Here is a 22,008-nt window from a genome sequence, read left to right as displayed (position 1 = left end):
ACACATTATCATATAATCCACAGACCCCATTCAGGTTTCATCGATAGTCTCAACAATGTCCTAAAAAGACCCAGTCCAGAATCATACCTTTTATTCAATCTCTTTTAATCTAGAACAGCTCTGTAGTCTTTCTTTGTCTTTTATGACTTTGATACTTTTGAAGATGATAGGCCAGCTATTTTGAAGAATGTCCCTCAATTTCAACGTGTCCATTATTTCCATTTGATTAGATTCAGGTTATACATCTTTGATGGAAATATCATAAACATGATGCTGTGACTTCTTACTGCAGTCTCTCAAGTAGCATACAATTTTGATTTGTCCCATTACTGGTGAGGTTAATCTTGCTCATTTGAACAAATATATAGATAGATAAATACAGATATAGATATAGATATCAGTAGTGTTTCTATATACTAGTAATGAGCAAGCTGTGGAGAAACCAAGAAAAAATTTCTTTCACAATAGCAACTAAAAGAATCAAGTAACTAGGAATAAAACGAACCAAGGATGTAAAGGACTGTACACAGAAAACTACAACATATTGTTAAAAGAAGTCAAAGAAGACCTAAATAATAGGAAAGACATTCTATATTCATGGATTGGAAGACTAAACAGCATTAAGATGTCAATTACATCCAAAATGATTTACAGATTTAATACTATCCCAATAAAAATTTCAACAGCCAATTATGCAGATAGAAAAACCCATTTTCAAACATATATGGAAAGATAAGTGTCCCCAAATAGCCGAAAAAACATCTTGAAATAACAGAACCAAGTTGGAAGATTCATACTTTCTGACTTTAAAGGATATTACAAAGCTACAGTAGTCCAAACTGCATGGTACTGGTATAAAGATAGATATATTGACCAATGGCATTGAATTGAGAGTTCAAAAATAGACTTTCATATCTATGGTCAATTGATTTTTTTTTAAGATTTATTTATTTATTTATTTCTCTCCCCTTCCCCCCCCACCCCGGTTGTCTGTTCTCTGTGTCTATTTGCTGCGTCTTCTTTGTCCACTTCTGTTGTTGTCAGCAGCACGGGAATCTGTGTTTATCTTTGTTGCATCATCTTGCTGCATCATCTCTCCGTGTGTGTGAGGCGCCATTCCTGGGCAGGCTGCACTTTCTTTCGCGCTGGGTGGTTCTCCTTACAGGGCACACTCCTTGCGCGTGGGGCTCCCCTATGCGGAGGACACCCTGCGTGGCAGGGCACTCCTTGTGCGCATCAGCACTGTGCATGGGCCAGCTCCAAAAGGGTCAAGGAGGCCCGGGGTTTGAACTGCGGACCTCCCATGTGGTAGACAGACTCACAGGTAAGTGGCATGGCAAAGGACAGAGTTGAGGGTTTTTGATGTTGGTTTTGATTTTGGAATTTGATGCTGAAGCCTTAAGTTGGAGCTAAAGGAGAGCACCAGCCAAAGCAACACCAAGTCTTCATCAGAGACTGTGAAAGGTGTTTTTTGCATTTGTTTATTTTTTGTTGTTGCTAGCTCCTGGCATTCAAAGAAATCTCTGTCATATCACTAGCTGGATACAGAATAAGCTTGGGACCAAAATTCCAGATTTATTACTTCAAGATATTAAAATACATATTGGGGGAAGCGGACTTGGCCCAGTGAATAGGGTGTCCGTCTATCACAAGGGAGGTCTGCAGTTCAAACCCTGGGCCTCCTTGACCTGTGTGGAGCTGGCCCATGCACAGTGCTGATGCGCACAAGGAGTGCTATGCCACGCAGGGGTGTCCCCCACACAGGGTAGCCCCAAGCACAAGGAGTACACTCCATAAGGAGAACCACCCAGCGCGAAAGAAGTTCAGCCTGCCCAGGAATGGCACTGCACACACCGAGAGCTGATGCAGCAAGATGACGTAACAACAAAGAGACACAGATTCCCATGCTGCTGATAACAACAGAAGCAGACTGAAAAAAAGAAGAAGAACGTGCAGCAAATGGACACAGAGAAAAGACAACTGGGGCGGGGGAGAGGGGGAAGGGGAGAGAAATTTTAAAAAATACATATTGGGCCAAAAAAAAAGATGATAAGACAAACAGGAAATGATGGCCCATCTAAAAAGCAAGATAAAAATCAAGAAACCATCAACAGGGAAACGGACTTTGGCCCAGTGGTTAGGGCGTCCGTCTATCATATGGGAGGTCCGCGGTTCAAGCCCCGGGCCTCCTTGACCCGTGTGGAGCTGGCCATGTGCAGTGCTGATGCGCGCAAGGAGTGCCGTGCCACGCAAGGGTGTCCCCCGCGTGGGGGAGCCCCACGCGCAAGGAGTGCGCCCGTGAGGAAAGCCGCCCAGCGTGAAAAGAAAGAGCAGCCTGCCCAGGAATGGCGCCGCCCACACTTCCCGTGCCGCTGACGACAACAGAAGCGGACAAAGAAACAAGACGCAGCAAATAGACACCAAGAACAGACAACCAGGGGAGGGGGGAATTAAATAAATAAATAAATCTTTAAAAAAAAAAAAAAAAAAGAAACCATCAACAAAGAAGACTAGACTATGGACATACTAGACAAAGACTGTAAAAAATTGATCCTCAATAAGCTCAAAAACATAAAGGAAAATACAGAGAAAGAACTAAAGGATATCAGGTAAACAACAAATGAACAACATGAAAATCTCAATAAAGAGAGAGGAAAATTTTTTTAAAAGACAAAACAAATAATGGAGTTGAACACAATAACTCCAATGACAAATTCCCTAGAGTTTTAAGAGCCCTGTGGGAACACCATCAAGCCTACTAATATATGCACTAGGGGAGTTCCAGAAGGAGAAGAAAGAGAGAAAGTGGCAGAAGGAATATTCAAAGAAATAATGGTAGAAAACATCCAAAATTTAATGAAAGATATGATTATGAAAATTCAAGAAATCCAACCAACCCCAAACAGGATAAATTCAAAGAGAACCATACCCAGACCCAGAGTAGTCAAACAATTGAATATCAAAGAAAAGGAGAGAATTCTATATAAGCTGCAAAAGAAAAGCAATCTATTATACACAAGGAAGTCCCAATAAGATTAAGTGTTGATTTTTCACAGAAACTATTGGGGCAAGAAGGCAATGGAGTGACATATTTAATGTCCTTTAATTTAAAAATTGCCAACCAAGAATTTTATATCTGGCAAGAATATCTTTCAAAAATGAGGGCGAGATTAAGACAATCCCAGGGGAACAAAAGCGAAGGGGGTTTGTTACCACTAGACCTATACTACAAGCAATGTTAAAGGGAGGTCTTCAGGTTGAAAAGGACACTAGTAGTGGCTCTAAGCAACATAAAGAAATAAAGACCTCTGGTAAAGGTAACTATACGAGTAATTCTAAATGCCCATACCATCATATTATTTTTGGTATATAAAATTTTGGTATACACTTATTTCTTCTTATAGTGCTAAAATGCAAATACATAAAAAGTAATGATAAGATTATGGTTTGGGACAAAACACAAATGAAATAATTTGTAACAAGTACAACAGAAAGGTGGGGAAGTGAGGGGTATAGGAACAGTGTATGCATAATATCGAAGTTAAGTTGATATCAAATGAAATGTGATTGTTACAGACTTTAGGGTGTTAAATTTAAACTTCATAGTAACCACAAAGAAGATATATGAAAAACATATACAGAAATAAGTGAGAAGAGACTTAAAATGGTACATACAAAAAATAAAATAAAATAAATATGAAAGTAGGCTTTAATGAAAGAATTAAGGACATAAAAGGTATAAAGCTTACAAACACCAATAGCAAAATGACAGAAGAAACTCCTGCATAATCTGTAGTTACTTTAAATGTAAACAGATTAAACTCTCCTTTCAAAAGCAAGAAATTGGTAGAATGATTTTAAAAGACTGATTCAACTATATGCTGTTTACAAGAGACTCACCTGAAATTCAGAGATACAAGTCATTAGAAATCAAAAGGATAAAACAAAAATACCATGCAAACAATAACCAAAATAGACCTGAGGTAGCTATATTAATATAAGATAAAACAGACTAAGTCAAAAACAGTTGTGAGGGACACAGGTGGTAATTATATCGCCTAATTCAACAAGAAGGAGTAATGATTATAAATACATACCCAACCTAACAGGAGAGTGTCAAAATATATGAAGCAAATGCTGACAGATTTGGAGGGAGAAATTGATGCTTCTATATTAAAAGTAGGAGACTTTCATGCAACATTTTCAATAATGGATGGACCATCTAGTCAGAGGATCAATAAGGAAATACAAAACTTGAATGATACACTGAACAAACTAGACCTAACAGACATATATGAAAACACTTCACCCAATAAAAAAAGAATACACATTCTTCTGGAGTGCACATGGATCATTCTACAGGATAGACTATATGTCACAAAATAAGCACCAATATTCAAAAATATTGCAATCATATGTACATCCTCTGACCACAATGAAATGAAGCTATAAATCAATAACAGAGAGAGAAATGGAAAAATAAAAATATAAGAAAATTAAACAACATACTTTTTTTCCTTTTTAAAGATTTATTTTTTATGTATTTCTCTCCCCTTCTCCCCCCAGTTGTCTGCTCTCTGTGTCCATTCACTGTGTTCTTCTGTGACAGCTTCTATCCTTATCAGCGGCACCGGGAATCTGTGTTTCTTTTTGTTGCATAATCTTGTTGTGTCAGCTCTCTGCATGTGCAGCGCCATTCTTGGGCAGGCTGCACTTTTTGCGGTGGGCGGCTCTCCTTACTGGGCTTACTCCTTGCGCATGGGGCTCCCCTACGGGGGGGACACCCCTGTATGGCTTGGCATTCCTTGTGCGAATCAGCACTGCACATGGGCCAGCTCCACACGGGTCAAGGAGGCCTGGGGTTTGAACCACAGACCTTCCATGTGGTAGGCGGATGCCCTATCCATTGGGCCAAGTCTGCTTCCCAACATACTCTTAACCAATGGCTTAAAAAGGAAATCACAAGCAAAATTAGTAAATGTCCTGAGGCAATTAAAAATGAATACACAACATACTGGGATTCAGTGAAGTCAGTGCTGAGAAGGAAATTCATAGCTCTAAATGCTTACATTAGAAAAGAAGAAAGACTTCAAATCAGAGATTTAACCTCAAAACTGGAAGTACTAGAAAAAGAAGAGCAAACTAAACCCAAAATGGGCAGAAGGAAGTAAACAATGATTAGAGATGAAAAAGAAAAAAACAAAAACTGATTATTAGGAGGGTAAGCTAAAAGATAAAAAGACAGACAACAGAACCATATGACAACGGAGAAGCAAAGGACAAAATGGATGAAGTAAGTAAGGCCTTTACAGTAATAACACTGAATATTAATGGATTGAACTCCCTAATCAAAAGACATAGACTGATAGAATGGATTTTTTAAAAAAGCAAGCCATCTAAATATTGTCTACAAGAGACCCACCTCAGACAAAAGGCCACAACTAGGTTAAAAGTGAAAAGTTGGAAAACAGTACTTCACACAAATAGTAACCAAAAAAGAGCTGGAATAGACCAGATAAATGTAAAATAACAATATTATGGTATATGAGCAATAATTATTTAGTGCAACTAGCAAATTATTCCTGTGATCAGTATTCTGTAAGTTTCTTCATACAAAAGAAAAACTTGCTTTTAAATGAGGGGAGAAAAAAAACAAAGAATCAACTTAATCAAAAATTGGTTCTTTGAAAAGATCAATAAAATCAACGAAACTTTAGGAAGACTGACAAAGAAAAATAGAGAGAGAAGACAGAAAAAATGAAAATCAGAAATTATAAGGTGGATATTAGTACTGGGCCCAGTGAAATAAAAAGGACTATTAAGAGGATACCATGAACAACTGTACATCAATAAATTAGATTTCCTAGATGAAATAGATAAATTTTTAGAAACAGACTACTAGCTAGAGTAACACAAGAAAAAATAAAAGATCTCAACAAACCAATTACTAGTAAAGAGTTGAATCTGTAATCAAAAACCTCCCAACAAAGAAAATTCCAGGAACTGAGGGCTTCACAGATGAATTCCACCAAACAGTCCAAGAAGACTTAACTCCAATCTGCTTGGACTCTTCCCAAAAATTGAAGAAGAAGCAACATTCCTTAACTCATTCTATTAATACAAGGTCAGTCCCACCCTCATACCAAAGCTGGATAAAGACACCACAAGGAATAAATAAATAAATAAACACCAGTATCTCTTAAAAATATGCAAAAATCCTTAACAAAATACTAGCAAACTGAATCCAATAGCATATTAGAAGAATTATACACCATGATCAAGTGAGATTTACCACCAGTATGCAAAGCTGATTCAACATAAGGAAATCAATAATGTAATATATTAATACCACATTAACAGTATGAAGGAAAGAAAACACATGATCATCTCAATTGATGCAGAAAAGTCACTTGAAAAAACCCAGCACCCCTTCTTGACTAAAACACTTAGAACAGTAGGAACAGAAGGAAACTTCCTCAACATGATAAATGGCATATATGAACAGCCCATACCTAACATCCTATGTAATGATGAAAGACTGAAAGCTTTCCCTCTAAGATCAGGAACAAGATAAGGATGCCCAATGTCATTACTGTTATACAAGTTTGTACTGGAAGTGCTAGCCAAAGCAATTAGACAAGAAAAAGAAATAAAAGGCTTCCAAATTGGAAAGGAAGAAGTAAAATTTTCTGTTTGCAAATGATGTGGTCTTACATACAGAAAATCATGAAAAATCCTTAACAAAGCTCCTAGAACTAATAAATGAATTCAGGAAAGTGGTGGAGTACAAGATGCAAAAATCAGTAATGTTTATATACACAAGCAATAAACAGAAGAATAAATAAAGAAAAAAAAATCTGTTCACGGGAAAGCAATGTGGCTCAAGCAGCTGGGTGCCTGCCTACCACATGGGAGGTCCCAGGTTCAGTTCCCAGTGCCTCCTAAAGAAGAAGAGCAAGACAGTAAGCTGACACAATGGACTGGCACAGCAAGCTAATGCAACAAGATGATGCATGAGATGACGTATCAAAGAGACACAATGAGGAAACACAATGAGAGACACAACAAGAGGGCACAGAGATGGTTCAAGTGATTTGGCACCTCCCTCCCACATGGGAGGTCCCAGGTTTGGTTTCAGGTGCCTCTTAAATAAGAGAAAAAAAGAAGATGAGCACACAGAGAGCAGAGAGCGAGCATAAAAACAATGTGGGTGGGATAATAAAATCTTTTTTAAAACTCTATTTATGACAGCAACTACAAGAATCAAATATCTAGGACTAAATTTAATCTGGAATGTAAAGGACCTGTACAGAGAAAACTATAAAATATTGCTGAAAGAAATCAAAGAAGACCTAAATAAATGGAAGGACATTCTGTGTTCATAAACTGGAAGACTAAATATTGTTAAGATGTCAATCCTACCTAGAAAGTTTATAGATTCAATGCAATCCCAATAAAAATTCTAACAACCTTCTTTACAGAAATGGAAAAATCAATTGTCAAATTTATATGGAAGGATAAGGAGTTAAAGCCATCTTGAAAAAGAAGAATCAAGTTGGATGACTCACAGCTTCCAATCTTAAAACTTATTACAAAGCCACAGTAATCAAAACAACATGGTACTGGCAAAAAGACAGACATATAGACCAATGAAATCTAACTGAGACCTCAGAAATCAACCCTCACATTTATAGCCAACTGATTTTTTTTTTTTTTTTTTTTTTGAGGTACCAGGGTCAGGGATTGAACCCCAGACCTCATAGGTTGGAAGCTGGCACTCAACACCAGTTCCCCTGAGTTGGTCTTTTTGTTTGTTCGCTTGTTTGTTTTGTTTTTGTCTTTAGGAGGTAGCAGAGATTGAATCCAGGACCTTGTATGTGGGAAGCAGGTGCTTAGCCACTTCAACTACATCCGCTTCCCTTTAAAAATGAGGGAGAAATTAAGACATTCTGAAATAAACAAAGGTTGAGAGAGATTGTTGCTAATAGATAAAATGTTAAAGGGAGTCCTTTAGGCTAAAATGAAAGGACACTAGGGAAACGGACTTTGGCCCAGTGGTTGGGCGTCTGTATACCACATGGGAGGTCCGCGGTTCAGGCCCCGGGCCTCCTTGACCCGTGTGGAGCTAGCCAATGCGCAGTGCTGATGCGCGCAAGGAGTGCCGTGCCACACAGGGGTGTCCCCTGCGTAGGGGAGCCCCACGCACAAGGAGTGCACCCGTAAGAAGAGCCACCCAGCACGAAGGAGGGAGCAGCCTGCCGAGGAATGGCGCCGCCCACACTTCCCGTGCCGCTGTCGACAACAGAAGCAGACAAAGAAACAAGACGCAGCAAAAAGACACAGAAAACAGACAACTGGGGGAGGGGAGGGGAATTAAATAAATAAAAATAAATCTAAAAAAAAAAAAAAAGAAAGGACACTAGAGAGAAACTTGAATCCACAGGAAGAAATAAGAAGCATCAATAAAGGTTACTAATGGGTAAATACTATAGACCATAATAATGTATTTGTTTGTAATGCCTCTTTTTTCCTATCTGACTTAAGAGACAACTGCATAAAGCCACAATTATAAATGTCTGTTGATGGACACACAATACATAAAGATATCATTTGAATAAACAGCATAAGGGAGGGAAAATACAGAAGCAAAGTTTTTGTATACAATTGAAACTAAGTTGCAGATTGTTATATATTAAGATGTTAATTGTAATCTTCCACATCATCACAAAGAAAATAACTGAAAAATATATAGTAAAAGAAACAATTAAGGGATTAAAAGTGCACAACAGAAAGTATCTATTTAACAAAAAGGATGGTAATAATGGAGGAATAGAAAACAAAAAAGATATGACATGTAGAAAAGAAATAGCAAAATGGAAGAAGCCCTTTGTTACCAGTAGTTATGTTAAACGTAAATGGATTAAGTTCTCCAATTAAAAGGCAGAAACTGGCAGAATGGATAAAAACATGATCCAAGCATATGCTATCTACAAGACATTCATTTTAGATTCAAAGACATAAATAGGTTGAAAACAAAAGGATGAAAAAGGATATTCCAAAGAGAGCTGGACTGGCTATACCAATAGACAAAAGACTTTAAGACAAAATCATTACAAGAGACAAAGACAGACATTAAAAAATGATAAAAGAGTCAATCTATTAGGAAAATATTTGGTTTTTAAGCAACAGATACCGAACTGACCGATAAGTCAAAGAAGAATTAATAAGAGAAATTAGAAACTACTTTAAGAAGAATGAAAACAAAAACACAACATACTAAACTTTTGGGATGCAGCAAAGACAGTGCTGAGGGAAATGTACAACTGTAAACACCTCCATTAAAAAAGAAGAAAGATCTAAAGTCAATAATCTATCCTTCCACCTTAAGAAACTAGAAAAAGAAGAGCAAATGAAACTCAAAACAAGATGGAGGAAGAAAATAATAAAGATTAAAGATAAACAGAAAAAAATAGAGGAAATCAACTGAAACTAACTGCTAGTTCTTTGTTGAAAAGATAAGCAAAACTGACAAAACTTTAGCTAAGAAGAAGAAAAAAAGACTCCAATTAAAGACCAAAAAAAAGAAGATTCAAAGAAAGAAGGCCCAAATGACTAAATTCAAAAATGAAAATGGGCACATTACTGTTTGTCTTAAACAAACAAAAAGATTACAAGAGAATACTGAGAACAATTACGTGCCAAAAAAAGTTAGGTCAACTAGATTAAAAGGGCAAATTCTAGGAACACAAACTACAACACTGACTCAAAAAGAAATAGAACATCTCAGGAAGCAGGCACGGCTCAACTGATAGAGTGTCCACCTACCATATGGAGGGTCCAGGGTTCGATACCCAGGGCCTCCTGACCCGTGTGGTAAGTTGACCCACGTGCAGTGTTGCCATGCACAAGGAGTGCCATGCCATGCAGGGGTGCCCCCATATAGGGGAGCCCCACACACAAGCAGTGCACCCTGCAAGGAGAGCTGCCCCACATGCAAAAAAGTGCAGTCCACCCAGGAGTAGTGCCGCACACATGGAGAACTGACATGGCAGGATGACGCAGCAGGAAGGAGACACAGTTTCCTGGTGCCTGGCAATGCAAGCAGTCGCAGAAGAGCACGAAATGAATGGACACAGAGAGCAGACAACTGGGGGGGGAGGGGAGGATGGGGAGAGAAGTAAATAAAATAAATCTTTTAAAAAAAAAGAAAAAGAAAGAGAACATCTGAATAGATCTATAACAAATAGATTGAGTCAAAAATCAAAAAATTTCCAAAAGGGAAATCCAGTGCCAGATGGCTTCACTCATAAAGTCTACCCCAAACATTCAAAGAAGCATTAACACCAATCCTTTTCAAACTAGTCCAAAAAATAGAAGGTAATGGAACATTTCACAGTTCATTTTATGAGCTAGTTTTACTGTTGTTAGAAAGAAAGCTGCACCTGTAAGAGAACAAACGCTCACCCAATTGTGGAAGAGAAAAAAATTTTATTAATTATCTTGCAAGAACGGGCACATGACCTGGATAAAATGGCCTGTGCCAAACAAGAAGAAACAGTGATATTTATAACGCAGGCACCTCCCCTGTTCCCCAATGATTGAGTACGTCAGGTGTTACAGCCTATCCAGGAGGTCTAATTAACTTAGGTGGTTCCCACTCTAGTTGACTGCTCCTGTGTTCCCTACATTCCCCCGGGCTGTCACTCCAGGCGGCTTTTACTCCTGGCTATGCTTTTCAAATTCAGCGCAGCTTTCAATTTGGCCCTGCCCTTGCTTCTAACCATTGGCCCCCCTCACTTTGGTGCCACTTTTCAAATTCTTGGCACCAAAGCTGCTAGAACACTTTTCCCTCCCTCCTCCAACTGCAGAGCTGGCTCTGCCTTCCCCTTTATGTTAAAATTAAACTTAACTCTTTCCTTACATTGTGATACCAGTCAGCCAGAGACGTGGCAAAAAAAAACTACAGACCAATATCCCTTATGAATATAGACGCAAAAATGCTCAACATAATACAAGAAAACCAAAGCCAGGAGCATATTAAAAGGATTCTACAACATGAACAAATGGGATTTATCCCAAGAATGTAAGAGTGGTACAACATATGAAAATCAATCAATGTAAAATATTACATTAATAGAACAAAGAGGAAAAAACATATAGAAACATATGGGATCCCAAATAACCAAAACAATTTTGTAAAAGATCAAAGTGGGAGGACTCACACTTTCTGCTTTCAAATCTTATTTATTACACAGCTACAATAAGCAAAATAGTATGGTAGGGAAGTGGCTGTGGCTCAACCAGTTGGGCTCCCATCTACCATATCAGAGGCCCTGGGTTCATGTCCCGCGGCCTCCTTGTGAAGGCAGGCCTGCCGCATGCTGTGGAGAGCCACAGGCCCACATGCTCAGTGGAGTGCCACCTGGCCCGCAAGCACCGTGGAGAGCCAACTTAGCAAGGTGACACAACAAAAAGGGAGACAAGCAAAAAATGCAGAAGAGCACAGCAACTTACACAGAGAGCGGACAGCAAGCAAGCCACAAGGGGGAAGGGGAAATAAATAAATAATAAAATACAGACACAGAAGAACGCACAGCAAATGGACACAGAGAGCAGACAGCACGCAAAAAGCCGCAAGGGGGGGGATTAAAAAAAAATAGTAATGGTAATGGCATAGTATAGACATATAAATCAATGAACTTAATTGAGATTCCAGAAATAAACTCTCATACATATGGTCAATTTATTACTGACAAGGGTGTCAAGACAATTCAATAAGGAAAGAATAAGTCTTTTCAATAAATAACACTAGGACAAGGGGATAGCTGCATGCAAACGAATGAAGTTGGACACATTCTTCACATCATGCATAAGAATTAACTCAAGATGGATCAAAGATCTAAATGTAAGACCTAAAACTATAAAACTCCAAAAAGGAAACACAGTGCAAATCTCTGTGACTTTGAATTAGGCAAAAGTTTCTTAAATGTGACACCAGTAGCACAAGCAACAAAGAAAAGAGTGATAAGTTGGACTTCATGAAAATTAAAAAGATTTGGGGAAGCGGACTTGGCTCAATGGATGGAGCGTCCTCCTACTACATGGGAGATCCACAGTTCAAACCCGGGGCCTCCTTGACCCACGTGGAGCTGGCCCACACGCAGTGCTGATGCGCGCAGGGAATGCCATGCCATGCAGGGGTGTCCCCATGTGCGGGCAGTGCACCCTGTAAGGAGAGCTGCCCAGCTGAAGGAAGGTGCAGCCTGCCCAGGAGTGGCACAGCACACGCAGAGAGCTGACACAGCAAGATGACACAACAAAAAGAGACGCAGATTCGGGGTGCCGCTGACAAGAATAGAAGTGGGCACAGAAGAACACACAGCGAATGGACACAGAGAGCAAACAACTGGGGGCAGGGGAAGGGGGGAGAAATAAAAATAAATCTAAAAAAAGATCATATGGAACTTCATATTTAAAAAAAAGATTTGCGCATCAAAGAACATTATCAATAAAGTGAAAAGACAACCCATAAAATGGGAAAATACATATGCAAATCATATCTGATAAGGGACTTGTACATAGACTATATAAAGAACTCTCACAACTCAGTAATTAAAAAATCAAATAACCAAATTTAAACTTAAGCAAAAGATTTCAATAGACATTTCTCCAAAAAGATACACAAATGGCCAATAAGGTCATGAAAAGACGCTCAGTATCATTAGTCATGAGGGAAATGCAAATCAAAACCACAAAGAACATTAGCCTGAAAGTTTCAGATTTATCAGGCTTATAAAAAATACCACTATATCAATAAAGACAAAATATATAAATGTAATTATGAAGAGAAAAAAATTTTTAACTGTTTCCACAAATAGGTTATTTACCTAAACAGTATTCTGTTTATTACTGCTGTATTTCTAAGTATCTATATATTTTTACAAACCTCAGTCCAATCCCAGCTTTTTCAATCAACATTTTAAAAATTCTGTAAAACTATCTCCTTGTATACTCACTATTATATCACTATTTATAGATATTTTGATTGAATAAATTTATTTTATTAAAGTGAATAAGATGAAAAAAACATGAAACACCACTTCACAACCATTAGGATGATTATAATTTTTAAAAATGGAAAATAAGTGTTGGGGAGGATGTGAACAAATTAGAACCCTCATACATTGTTGTTGAGAATACAAAGTGCTATAGCCATTTTAGAAAACATTTTGGCAGTCGGTTCCTCAAAAAGTGAAATGTAGTTACCACATGACCTAGCAATTGCATTCCTAAGTATATATGCCCCCAAAAAATGAAAACATGTCCACACAAAAACTTGCACACTTATATTCACAGCAGCATTATTTGTATTAGTCAAAAACTGGAAATAATTCAAATATCCATCAATTAATGAATGGATAATCACCACCACTACCCCCCCAAAAAGTATATCCTTACAATGGAATGTTATTTAGGCATAAAAGGGAATAAAATACTGGCACATGCTTCAACATGTATGAATCTTGAAAACATTATGCTAAGAGAAGTCAGACACAAAATGTCACATACTGTATGATTCCATTATATGAAATGTCATTGTAAATATACTAAAAAACACCAAATTGTACACTTTTAAGTGGTTAAAATTAGATAGATAGATAGATAGATAGATAGATAGATAGATAGATAGATAGATAGATAGATAGATAGATTGATAGATAGAGAACTGTGATAACCAGAATTGATGTAGTGTGTAATAAAAAATACAGAAGATGATACCTGGACTTTAAGCCTGGGTGATTGGGATCACGATGATGCTGTCATTAACTGATAAGGAAGTCAGAATAAAGGGGAATATTTTTAAGGGAGATGTTAAGTTCCATTTCAGACATGTTGAGTTTGAGTAGCTAGTAGGGTATCCATTTAGAAATATCTAGTAAGTTGAATCATGCTGAAATTGAATTAGAGGTTTAATAGTCATATTATTTGTATAGTAACATTTACAACATCCTTTCACATATATCAGCTTATTTTGAATCTCACAAAAGTCCTGAGGCTTTTACAGATGAAAAACGAAGACAGATCTCCTAACTCCAAGTCCTGAACATTAAGATTATTTGCAAGTGCTTCATGGTTTCAAAGTGAGAAAGCAGCTGGCCATGCTGATGGAGTTCTGGCCCTACCTAGTCCCCAAAGCAGTTCAGATCTTATCTGCTACATAAACTAGAATTTCATCTAAGATCATTCAAAAATGAGAGTATAGTTGCTTTATTTTTTTCTTCTTTATTTTCTTTTAAATGTTACATTAAAAAAACATGAGGTCCCCATATACCCCCCCACCCCCCTACCCTACTCCTCCCACATCAACAACCTCTTCCTTCATCGTGGCACATTCACTGCACCTGTTGAATACACTTTGGCGCACCGCCACACCACATGGACAATGGTCCTCATTGTAGTCTATACTCTCCCCCAGTCCACCCAGTGGGCCATGGCAGAACACACAATGTCCAGCATCTCTCCCTGCAGCACCACCCAGGACAACTCCAAATCCTGAAAATGCCCCCACATCACACCTCTTCTTCCCTCTCTCTCCCTGCCACCAGCTGCTACTGTGGTCACTTTCTCCACATCAATACTACAATTTCTTCCCTTACTAATCACAATAGTGCCCCAGCAGAACACCAGTAAGTCCACTCTAATCCATACTCCATTCCTCCATCCTGTGGACCCTGGGATGGTTATGTCCAGTCCCCCTCTACATCAAGAGGGGGCTTAGATTCCATATGGATGATGGATGCAATTCTCCTGCTTGCAGTTGTAGGCACTCTTGGCGACTTGGTGTGGTGGTTGACCTTCTTCAACTCCCTGTTAGCTGGCCAGGGTAAGTCCAATAAACCAGAGGGTAGGAGTTGCAAGTCTGCTGAGGCTCAGGGCCTGGCTGTCATATGGACAGTCCAGAGATTCAGTTTTCTTGAATATACACCAACCCAAACACCAACCACAGGTCCGGTAAAAGTAAAAGAAGAGGCATGTGCAGAAAGGTCATATCTGAGTTCAACTCCATCACACTCAGGAACACAAACTCCAAAGTAGGGCCACTGACATGGCCCTGAACTCCAGAGCCATCTGCCATGACCACAGAACCTGTGAGTTCCTAACCAGGGGAGCTCTATCACATTTCCCAATGAAACAGCAACAATCCCCCAAGTACAATGGCAAAGACCAATAAAGATGGATGGTCCAACAGTGAGCCCTTGATACTGATGGCTCTGATTATGAGCCTGTGTGCCTGAAACATGAACTAGGCCGAGAGCTGCAGGATGCTTAAGAGTTACCTCCTGAAAGCCTCCATGTTGCTCAAATGTGGTCACTCTCTATGCCAAACACAGCATGTAAATGCATTACCTTCCCCCCAGTGTGGGACATGACTCCCAGGGATGAGCCTCCCTGGTGCCAAGGGATTACTACCAAGCACCAGCTGATGATGTAACTAGAAAAAGACCTTGAATAAAAGATTCAACTCAGACCAGCAGAATATCTCAGCCTACATGTAATATCAGGTGTTAAAAACTGCTATTTGACTTTGGATAAAAGGGGGAAATGAAAAGGACAAATGAGTTTATATGGCTATGAGTCTCCAAAAGAGTCGGGAGGCTTATGCATGCCTCAGTAGGATACTAGAGACAGCCAAAGTAGATAGGAACCCAGGATTTGTTCTCCTAAGGGCTTTAAATAAATTTTAAACCACTATATTATACTATGCCATATTATGCTAATAAAACAATAATTGAAGTAGGGGAAATAAGCAAGAATGTTAAATTAGAAAGCTTGGGACAAGAAGGTACATTTTAGCTGGGGGTCAGGGAGTGAGAGAAAAAAGAAGGCAGGTAGAAAGAAAACCAGAATGGCAAAGTAAAATAAAAATCTAGGAGGGAGCCTTTCAAAAGAAATGCAGTAGACTACAGAAATGCTATAGAAAGGTCATGAAGGATGGGGACTGGAAAAAGGATACTATGTTTATCAATTAAAAGATCACTTAAATGGTGACATCTAAGTGATCAATTTTAATATAGTGAGTGAAAGCACAAGTCAGATTGCAAAGGTTTCAGAGGTTGGATAAAGGTTGAAGAAGGGAAGGTAAAAATTACAGAATATTCTCTCAACAATTTAGTAAAGTTATAATAATAACAGTGAATATTTACATAGCACTTGCAATATGCCAGGCTCTGTTCTAAGTGCTTTCTTTCAGTATTAATTTTTTTAATCTAAAAAAAAAAAATTTAATCTATAAAACAACCCTATGAAGTAGGTACTATCATTTTGTTCATTTACAGTTGAAGAAATTGAGACACAGTGAGGAGCCAGAATTCAAAGGTTATCTGCTCCACAGTCCCCGCATATATGTGATAGTATATATATATTACAAATATACATGCAGAAATATATATGCTAGTAAAAGGTATAATAATATAATAGTGGGTGAGAGAAAAGATTAACAAGATTAAGAGTTTTTGCAGGATAGAGAGCCAAAACATGGGCTTTTTTCTTGAATGTTTTAATGCCACAGCTTCCATTTAATAAAACTATGAATGAATAGGAAAAATATAATTATCTCCAAGGCCTTCAAAAGCACAATACATTTTCCTGTTGTTTGCAGAACACAAAAGCAAACAGATGATCAAAAAGTCTTATTTTGCTGATGAGCTCAATCATACTTTTGTACCTACAAAGAAGCAACAATTTTTAAAAATAGGATTATCTGAAGATAACAAAGGAATTATAAAGCCAGAAATCTGTAAGTTTATTCTGAGGAAAAAAAGGATTAATATCTGATAATAGTTTTGGCATCTTCCTGCCTGCCAATGTCCTCTGAATATATTAATAGTACTTCTGAATCAACTATGAACTAGGGCATTACAGAGCATATCAAATGTTAATACGGAAGGAATCTCATGAAAGGTTAACCTAACATAAACAGTAAATAGTGTTTCCAATCTTTATTGTAATTTTAGATATAATTTCAATATTTATCATTGGAATTATATTAAAATAGAGCAAAACATCCAGCTTTCTCCATTTCCCTACTTTCCCTACTTTGCCCACAGAACAACTACCTCTATTATTACAAAACATTGTGATATATGCTATTTTGCATGTGTACTCACACTAAACTGTGTACTCCTTAAATATAGGAAGTATATTGTATTTTGCACAGAACATTAAAAAAACATTAAATGTAAGTTTTTACGACTGAAAGAATCAGTGAACAAACATGAAGAAAATTATACTTTGGGATTACATGTGTATAAAGGTCTTTCTTTGGATGATAGTGACAATGACAAAGGATTTATACACTTTGAAGTGAGATCTTTCCAAAGGCACACATTCTTTAAGTGGTGAGATAATTCTCCTTCATTAATAAACCTAAGACAGGTAAAACAGAATAAAGTAGAAAAGAAAGTTGGCATTATCTAGTAAAAATTATATGTTTTGATCGCCAAAAACAAGTTTTAAAACGTTGGTAATAATATTAGTGATTTGGGCAGCGGAGTTGGCCCAGTGGTTAGGGCATCCGTCTACCACATAGGAGGTCTGCGGTTCAAACCCTGGGCCTCCTTGACCCATGTGGAGCTGGCCCACGTGCAGTGCAGATGCGCGCAAGGAGTGCCGTGCCATGTAGGGGTGTCCCCCGCGTAGGGGAGCCCCACGCGTAAGGAGTGCGCCCCGTAAGGAGAGCCGCCCAGCGCGAAGGAAGGAGCAGCCTGCCAAGGAATGGCGCCGCCCGTGCCGCTGTCGACAACAGAAGCGGACAAAGAAACAAGACGCAGCAAAAAGACACAGAAAACAGACAACCGGGGGAGGGGAGGGGAATTAAATAAATAAAATAAATAAATCTTTAAAAAAAAAAAAGAAAGAAAGAAATACCATCACAGAAGGCATCTGCATGCCTTTACCCAATTTTTAAAAATCTAAATTTCCAAATAAATATATTTCAGTTTTTAACAGAGAAAAATAGTTAAAACTTCTTTTCCTTAAATCAATTCAGATTTGGAAGGCATAAACCTCCTTTAAGTTATACAAACACAGAGAAATTTATTTAAAATATAGTGAGCAGCAAAAGGAGTAGAAATCTTAAAACTAATAGTAAATTTCAGTTGTCCTATTCTTATATCAACTGCAAACTCCTGAATAAGTATTTTCATAAGGTTTATGCTACTGTGTTTATGCTCTTTCTATGGGCTTCTTAAACAGGTTAAATATGCAGATGCTTAAAACATCTGAACTCTATTACTTCATAATACTGAGCGATCAGATTGTGAATCTATTCACATAGCTTCAAACTTACAGATGTCCACGAAAAGACTAATTTGCAATTTTCCCATTTTAAAAGGAACAATACTTCTGATTCGGTACTGCTATGTAAAAGAAATGTATCCTTTGAGTATAACAACCCTATAGTTCTTCCATTTGTTTATTTCAATCCAGTAAAGTTTTCATTCTAATTCAAAATCTGATGTTTTCTACAGAATACAGGCTTTCAACCAGAGTCCATGAATTTCCATTACCAGATTCTATGTGGAAAGCAATCAGAAGTTACAGAATTTAATATACTTACTCTTTGTACAAGTTTTTAAAAATTATTTATTTTACTTCAAAACTTTTGTTTTATATTTTGCTGGGTTTTTTGTTGTTGTTGTTTCATTTAATTTCCCTTATCAGTTTTTTCTTTAAAAGAAATGTTATTAAAATACTCCAACTTTCTATCCTTCTGAAAGCATCAGCCTTCACTAACTTTCCAATTCTGAAGTTATAAATAACTGTGGCTTGAAAACAGTAAGAAAATATGTAGACTTTTTAATCAGTAAGTTTGAAGTGAATGTATAAACTGAAGAGCATGATTATTATCTTCCTATATCCAAATCACTTTCTCACTCATCTCTTGGCAATAGTATTATAAAACCTATCATCTAGATTAAGTCACATACAATTTTAAATTTAGGAGATAAGGGATAAGTCTTTGGTTTTATATTAAAGGTAGTTAAAATGATACAGAATTTGGAAGCGGATGTAGCTCAATAGCTTAGCATCTGCCTTCCACATAGGAGGCCCTGGGTTCAATCCTCAGTAACTCCTTTAAAAAAAAATTACAGTATGGAATGCACTTCTCTTCCATAGTCATTAGCATAAATTAAAGTGACAAAAATAAAGATTACAGAGCTCATGATTTTCAAACAGCATGATCTAAGAATGATGAATTCAGTCTTCAGCTTTGAAACCCAAAGTGAGAATCAGAAAATAAATTTTTATGTGTCTTTTCACTAGGTCCCAGAAACTATACAAGAGCCCATCACTACATAAAAAAATAAAATTAAATTAAAAATTAAAAAATCAGCTATCTTATTAAATAGAAAAAAAAAAAAAGGATTTAAACATGATCTGGATCACTCACAAAAAATGATTTCACTAACATCATTTACATCCTCAAGTTTGAAAATTCTTTCAAATTTATTTTCCTATAAAATTACCACTTTCTTTTCAATGTAAAATATTTTTAAACAAGAACTTTAAAATAAAAGGTAGATATCTAAACTCAGAAAAAATAAAGTTTACAGACTAAAAGAAAAATGCCCATATTCATTTTCATGTTTTCGATATCTCAGTATTAGGACGTACACGTTATTTGTCTATTCAATTCTTTCTTTCAAAACTATACACATATACACAAAGGACTAACCTTTTATAAATAAAACTTTCAATCCACTGTCACTGTATTCTGCCATACAATAACCAGAAGTAGATTATATTATATAAAACACCTCACTGTGGTGTTTAGCCCTTAAAGGAAAAGAATTTTAAAATATGTTGGTTTTACCTGGGAAGAAGAAAGGTAGATGTTTGGGGTTTATGTGTATTTGTGTGTGTGCCTGTTTAATTCTAAAAACACCTATCTCCAACTCCTTTCAAAAAGTAGTATTTTCTTCAATAAATATGAGTATATACTGGACAATAAGATGCATAATGATACATGTGTACTTCCAGAATATATAATAATCCAAACAGAACAAAAATCAGCGTTTTAGTTTTCCACATAGTATATCAATGTTAAACAATGTCATTTTTTCCCTCCTTTTCCCTAACCACTCCACGAATAGAGAGCACTGTCTCTATATATTTAATAAGATTAGCAAACTGACTGTAAGCTCCGGAAGAGTAAAAAGAAAAAGAAATCATTTTTCATTTTCCCACAAAATAAAACAAAAATATGAAGATTTGTTAAATGAAAAAATTTGAAGAAAAAAAAACCTGACCAGTTTTTGATTTATCCCAGGCTGACAAGGAAGACAGACCCCACCCCCACTCCAGATTGTGTGGGTTTTTTTTTCCTTAGGTGGGGGTGTGGAGATGAGAAGCTGTCACAATTCCATCTTCGATTATTGTTAGTCCGCAGCCTGGATTCCCAAGCATCAGTGATCCAGGAGAAAAATATATATATTAAAACAGACAATTAAAACTATTTTGTTGTTGTTTCCGGTTTTAAAGTTAATTATACTCAGCTTCAAATCTCCTAGGTCTACTGGTTGCCTTTGACAGTCTGACACTCAAACACTCCGTGTAAAACCGCTTGTTCCACATTCAAGAACAATCCTCTCCTCTAAACTTAAATTAGAAAAAGGCAGTTCCGAAATTACTCTATCCTAAAAAGACATACCTCCCACCCTTTTTGCCTATGGTTTAGAGAGTGAAGAGTAGAAAAGAGAGACCTATTCGCTTTTCAAACAAAAAGAAGTGGGGGGAGAGGGCCAGTAGGGGAAAGAGCAGCAGTGGACCTGAATGAAATGTCGATAAAAGTTTTTTACGTGACTTTGTCCTTCGGCGGGGGAACAGGAGTCGGACAGAACGCTAGGGTCTCGGCCCAGGGCTCGGGGAGGGAGGAGACACCTGCAGGAGAGGAGGCCAGAGAGGAGCCGGGCGAGCACCTACCGACTTGCAGCACGTTCTCCACCGAGCCGCTGTCCAGCAGGCGGATGCCCCGGCGGAAGGGCAGTCCTTCGCCGCCGCCGCCACCGCCACCCGCCGCGCCGGCCCCAGCGCCCAGCCCCGGGGACACCCCAGCTGCTGCGGCCCCGGGGGCGGAGCCGGCCGGAGCGGTGGCCCCGGGGGGCGGCGGCGGCGGCCCCTCCTCTACCGGCGAAGCCCCCGCGGCACCGCTAGTCGCGCCGGAGCCGCTCCGGTACTGGAAGCTGGAGTACATGCAGATCTCCCGCTCATTCCGCGGGAAAGACCAGTAGACGATGCGACGCTGCACCGGCTCCGGGATCCGCTCGAAGCGCTCCTCCACCCGCTCGTATGCCCACTTTTCCGCCACCGTCTTGGCGGCGCAGTCCAGCAAGGACTCTGGTTGCAGGTGGGGGCGGGCCCCGGGGGCCAGGCTGCCGCCGCCACCGCCCCTCGCCCCGCCGCTGGCCGCCCCGGGCGAGCCGCGAGGGTAGTGAGCTTGCGGGCTGGGCCACGAGCACAGCCGCTTGGCCGGGGAGATCGGCAGCGGCGACACCAGCTCCTCTCGCTCGCCTCCTTCCGCCATTGCTGGGGACTGACTGACTGACTAACTGACTGAGGCGGCGGCGGCGGCACCGGCTGCGGCGGAGACCCCGGCCACGGCCACGCGCCCCGCGCAAGCGCCCAGCAGCGGCGCCGGGGAGGCGGGGCGAGCGAACCCGCGAGCCGGCGGGTCCGAGTGGGGACCGCGCCGGGGTGCGCGCCGCGAGGGCCGACAGGGCTGGCCTGAGGACGACCGTGAGGTGGCGCGCACTGTCCGGACCGCCGCGGGCGCGAGGAGAAGCGGGAGCGAGCGCGGGCCCGCGGCGCGCACCGGGCGCAAAGAGCCCTGAGCGCGCGTCAAGCGCTCGCTCGGGGTCCGCGACCGCCGAAGAACGAGCGGCGCTAGACTGCCTGGGACACCCGCGCGCCTCCAGCTCACCTGCTGCCGGGCAGCTGAGAAATGGA

At 39.3% G+C, this 22,008-nt stretch overlaps 1 protein-coding gene across 1 annotated transcript in view; it reads right to left on the bottom strand.

The window, feature by feature from the left end:
* Positions 1 to 21,651, bottom strand: part of ZSWIM5 (zinc finger SWIM-type containing 5) — a 281,381-nt gene extending 259,730 nt beyond the window's left edge. The window contains exon 1 of the mRNA XM_023589595.3: positions 20,986 to 21,651. Within this exon, the coding sequence (XP_023445363.2) occupies positions 20,986 to 21,586 (601 nt within the window). The 5' untranslated portion in view covers positions 21,587 to 21,651. The remainder of the gene's footprint in view (positions 1 to 20,985) is intronic.
* Positions 21,652 to 22,008: the final 357 nt, after the last annotated feature.

Source organism: Dasypus novemcinctus, chromosome 9 (genome assembly GCF_030445035.2).
Source record: "Dasypus novemcinctus isolate mDasNov1 chromosome 9, mDasNov1.1.hap2, whole genome shotgun sequence".
In the NCBI taxonomy this organism is placed as follows: Eukaryota; Metazoa; Chordata; class Mammalia; order Cingulata; family Dasypodidae; genus Dasypus; species Dasypus novemcinctus.
The sequence above is the reverse complement of the archived record's forward strand: the minus strand, read 5'-3'. Positions and strand labels throughout refer to the sequence as shown.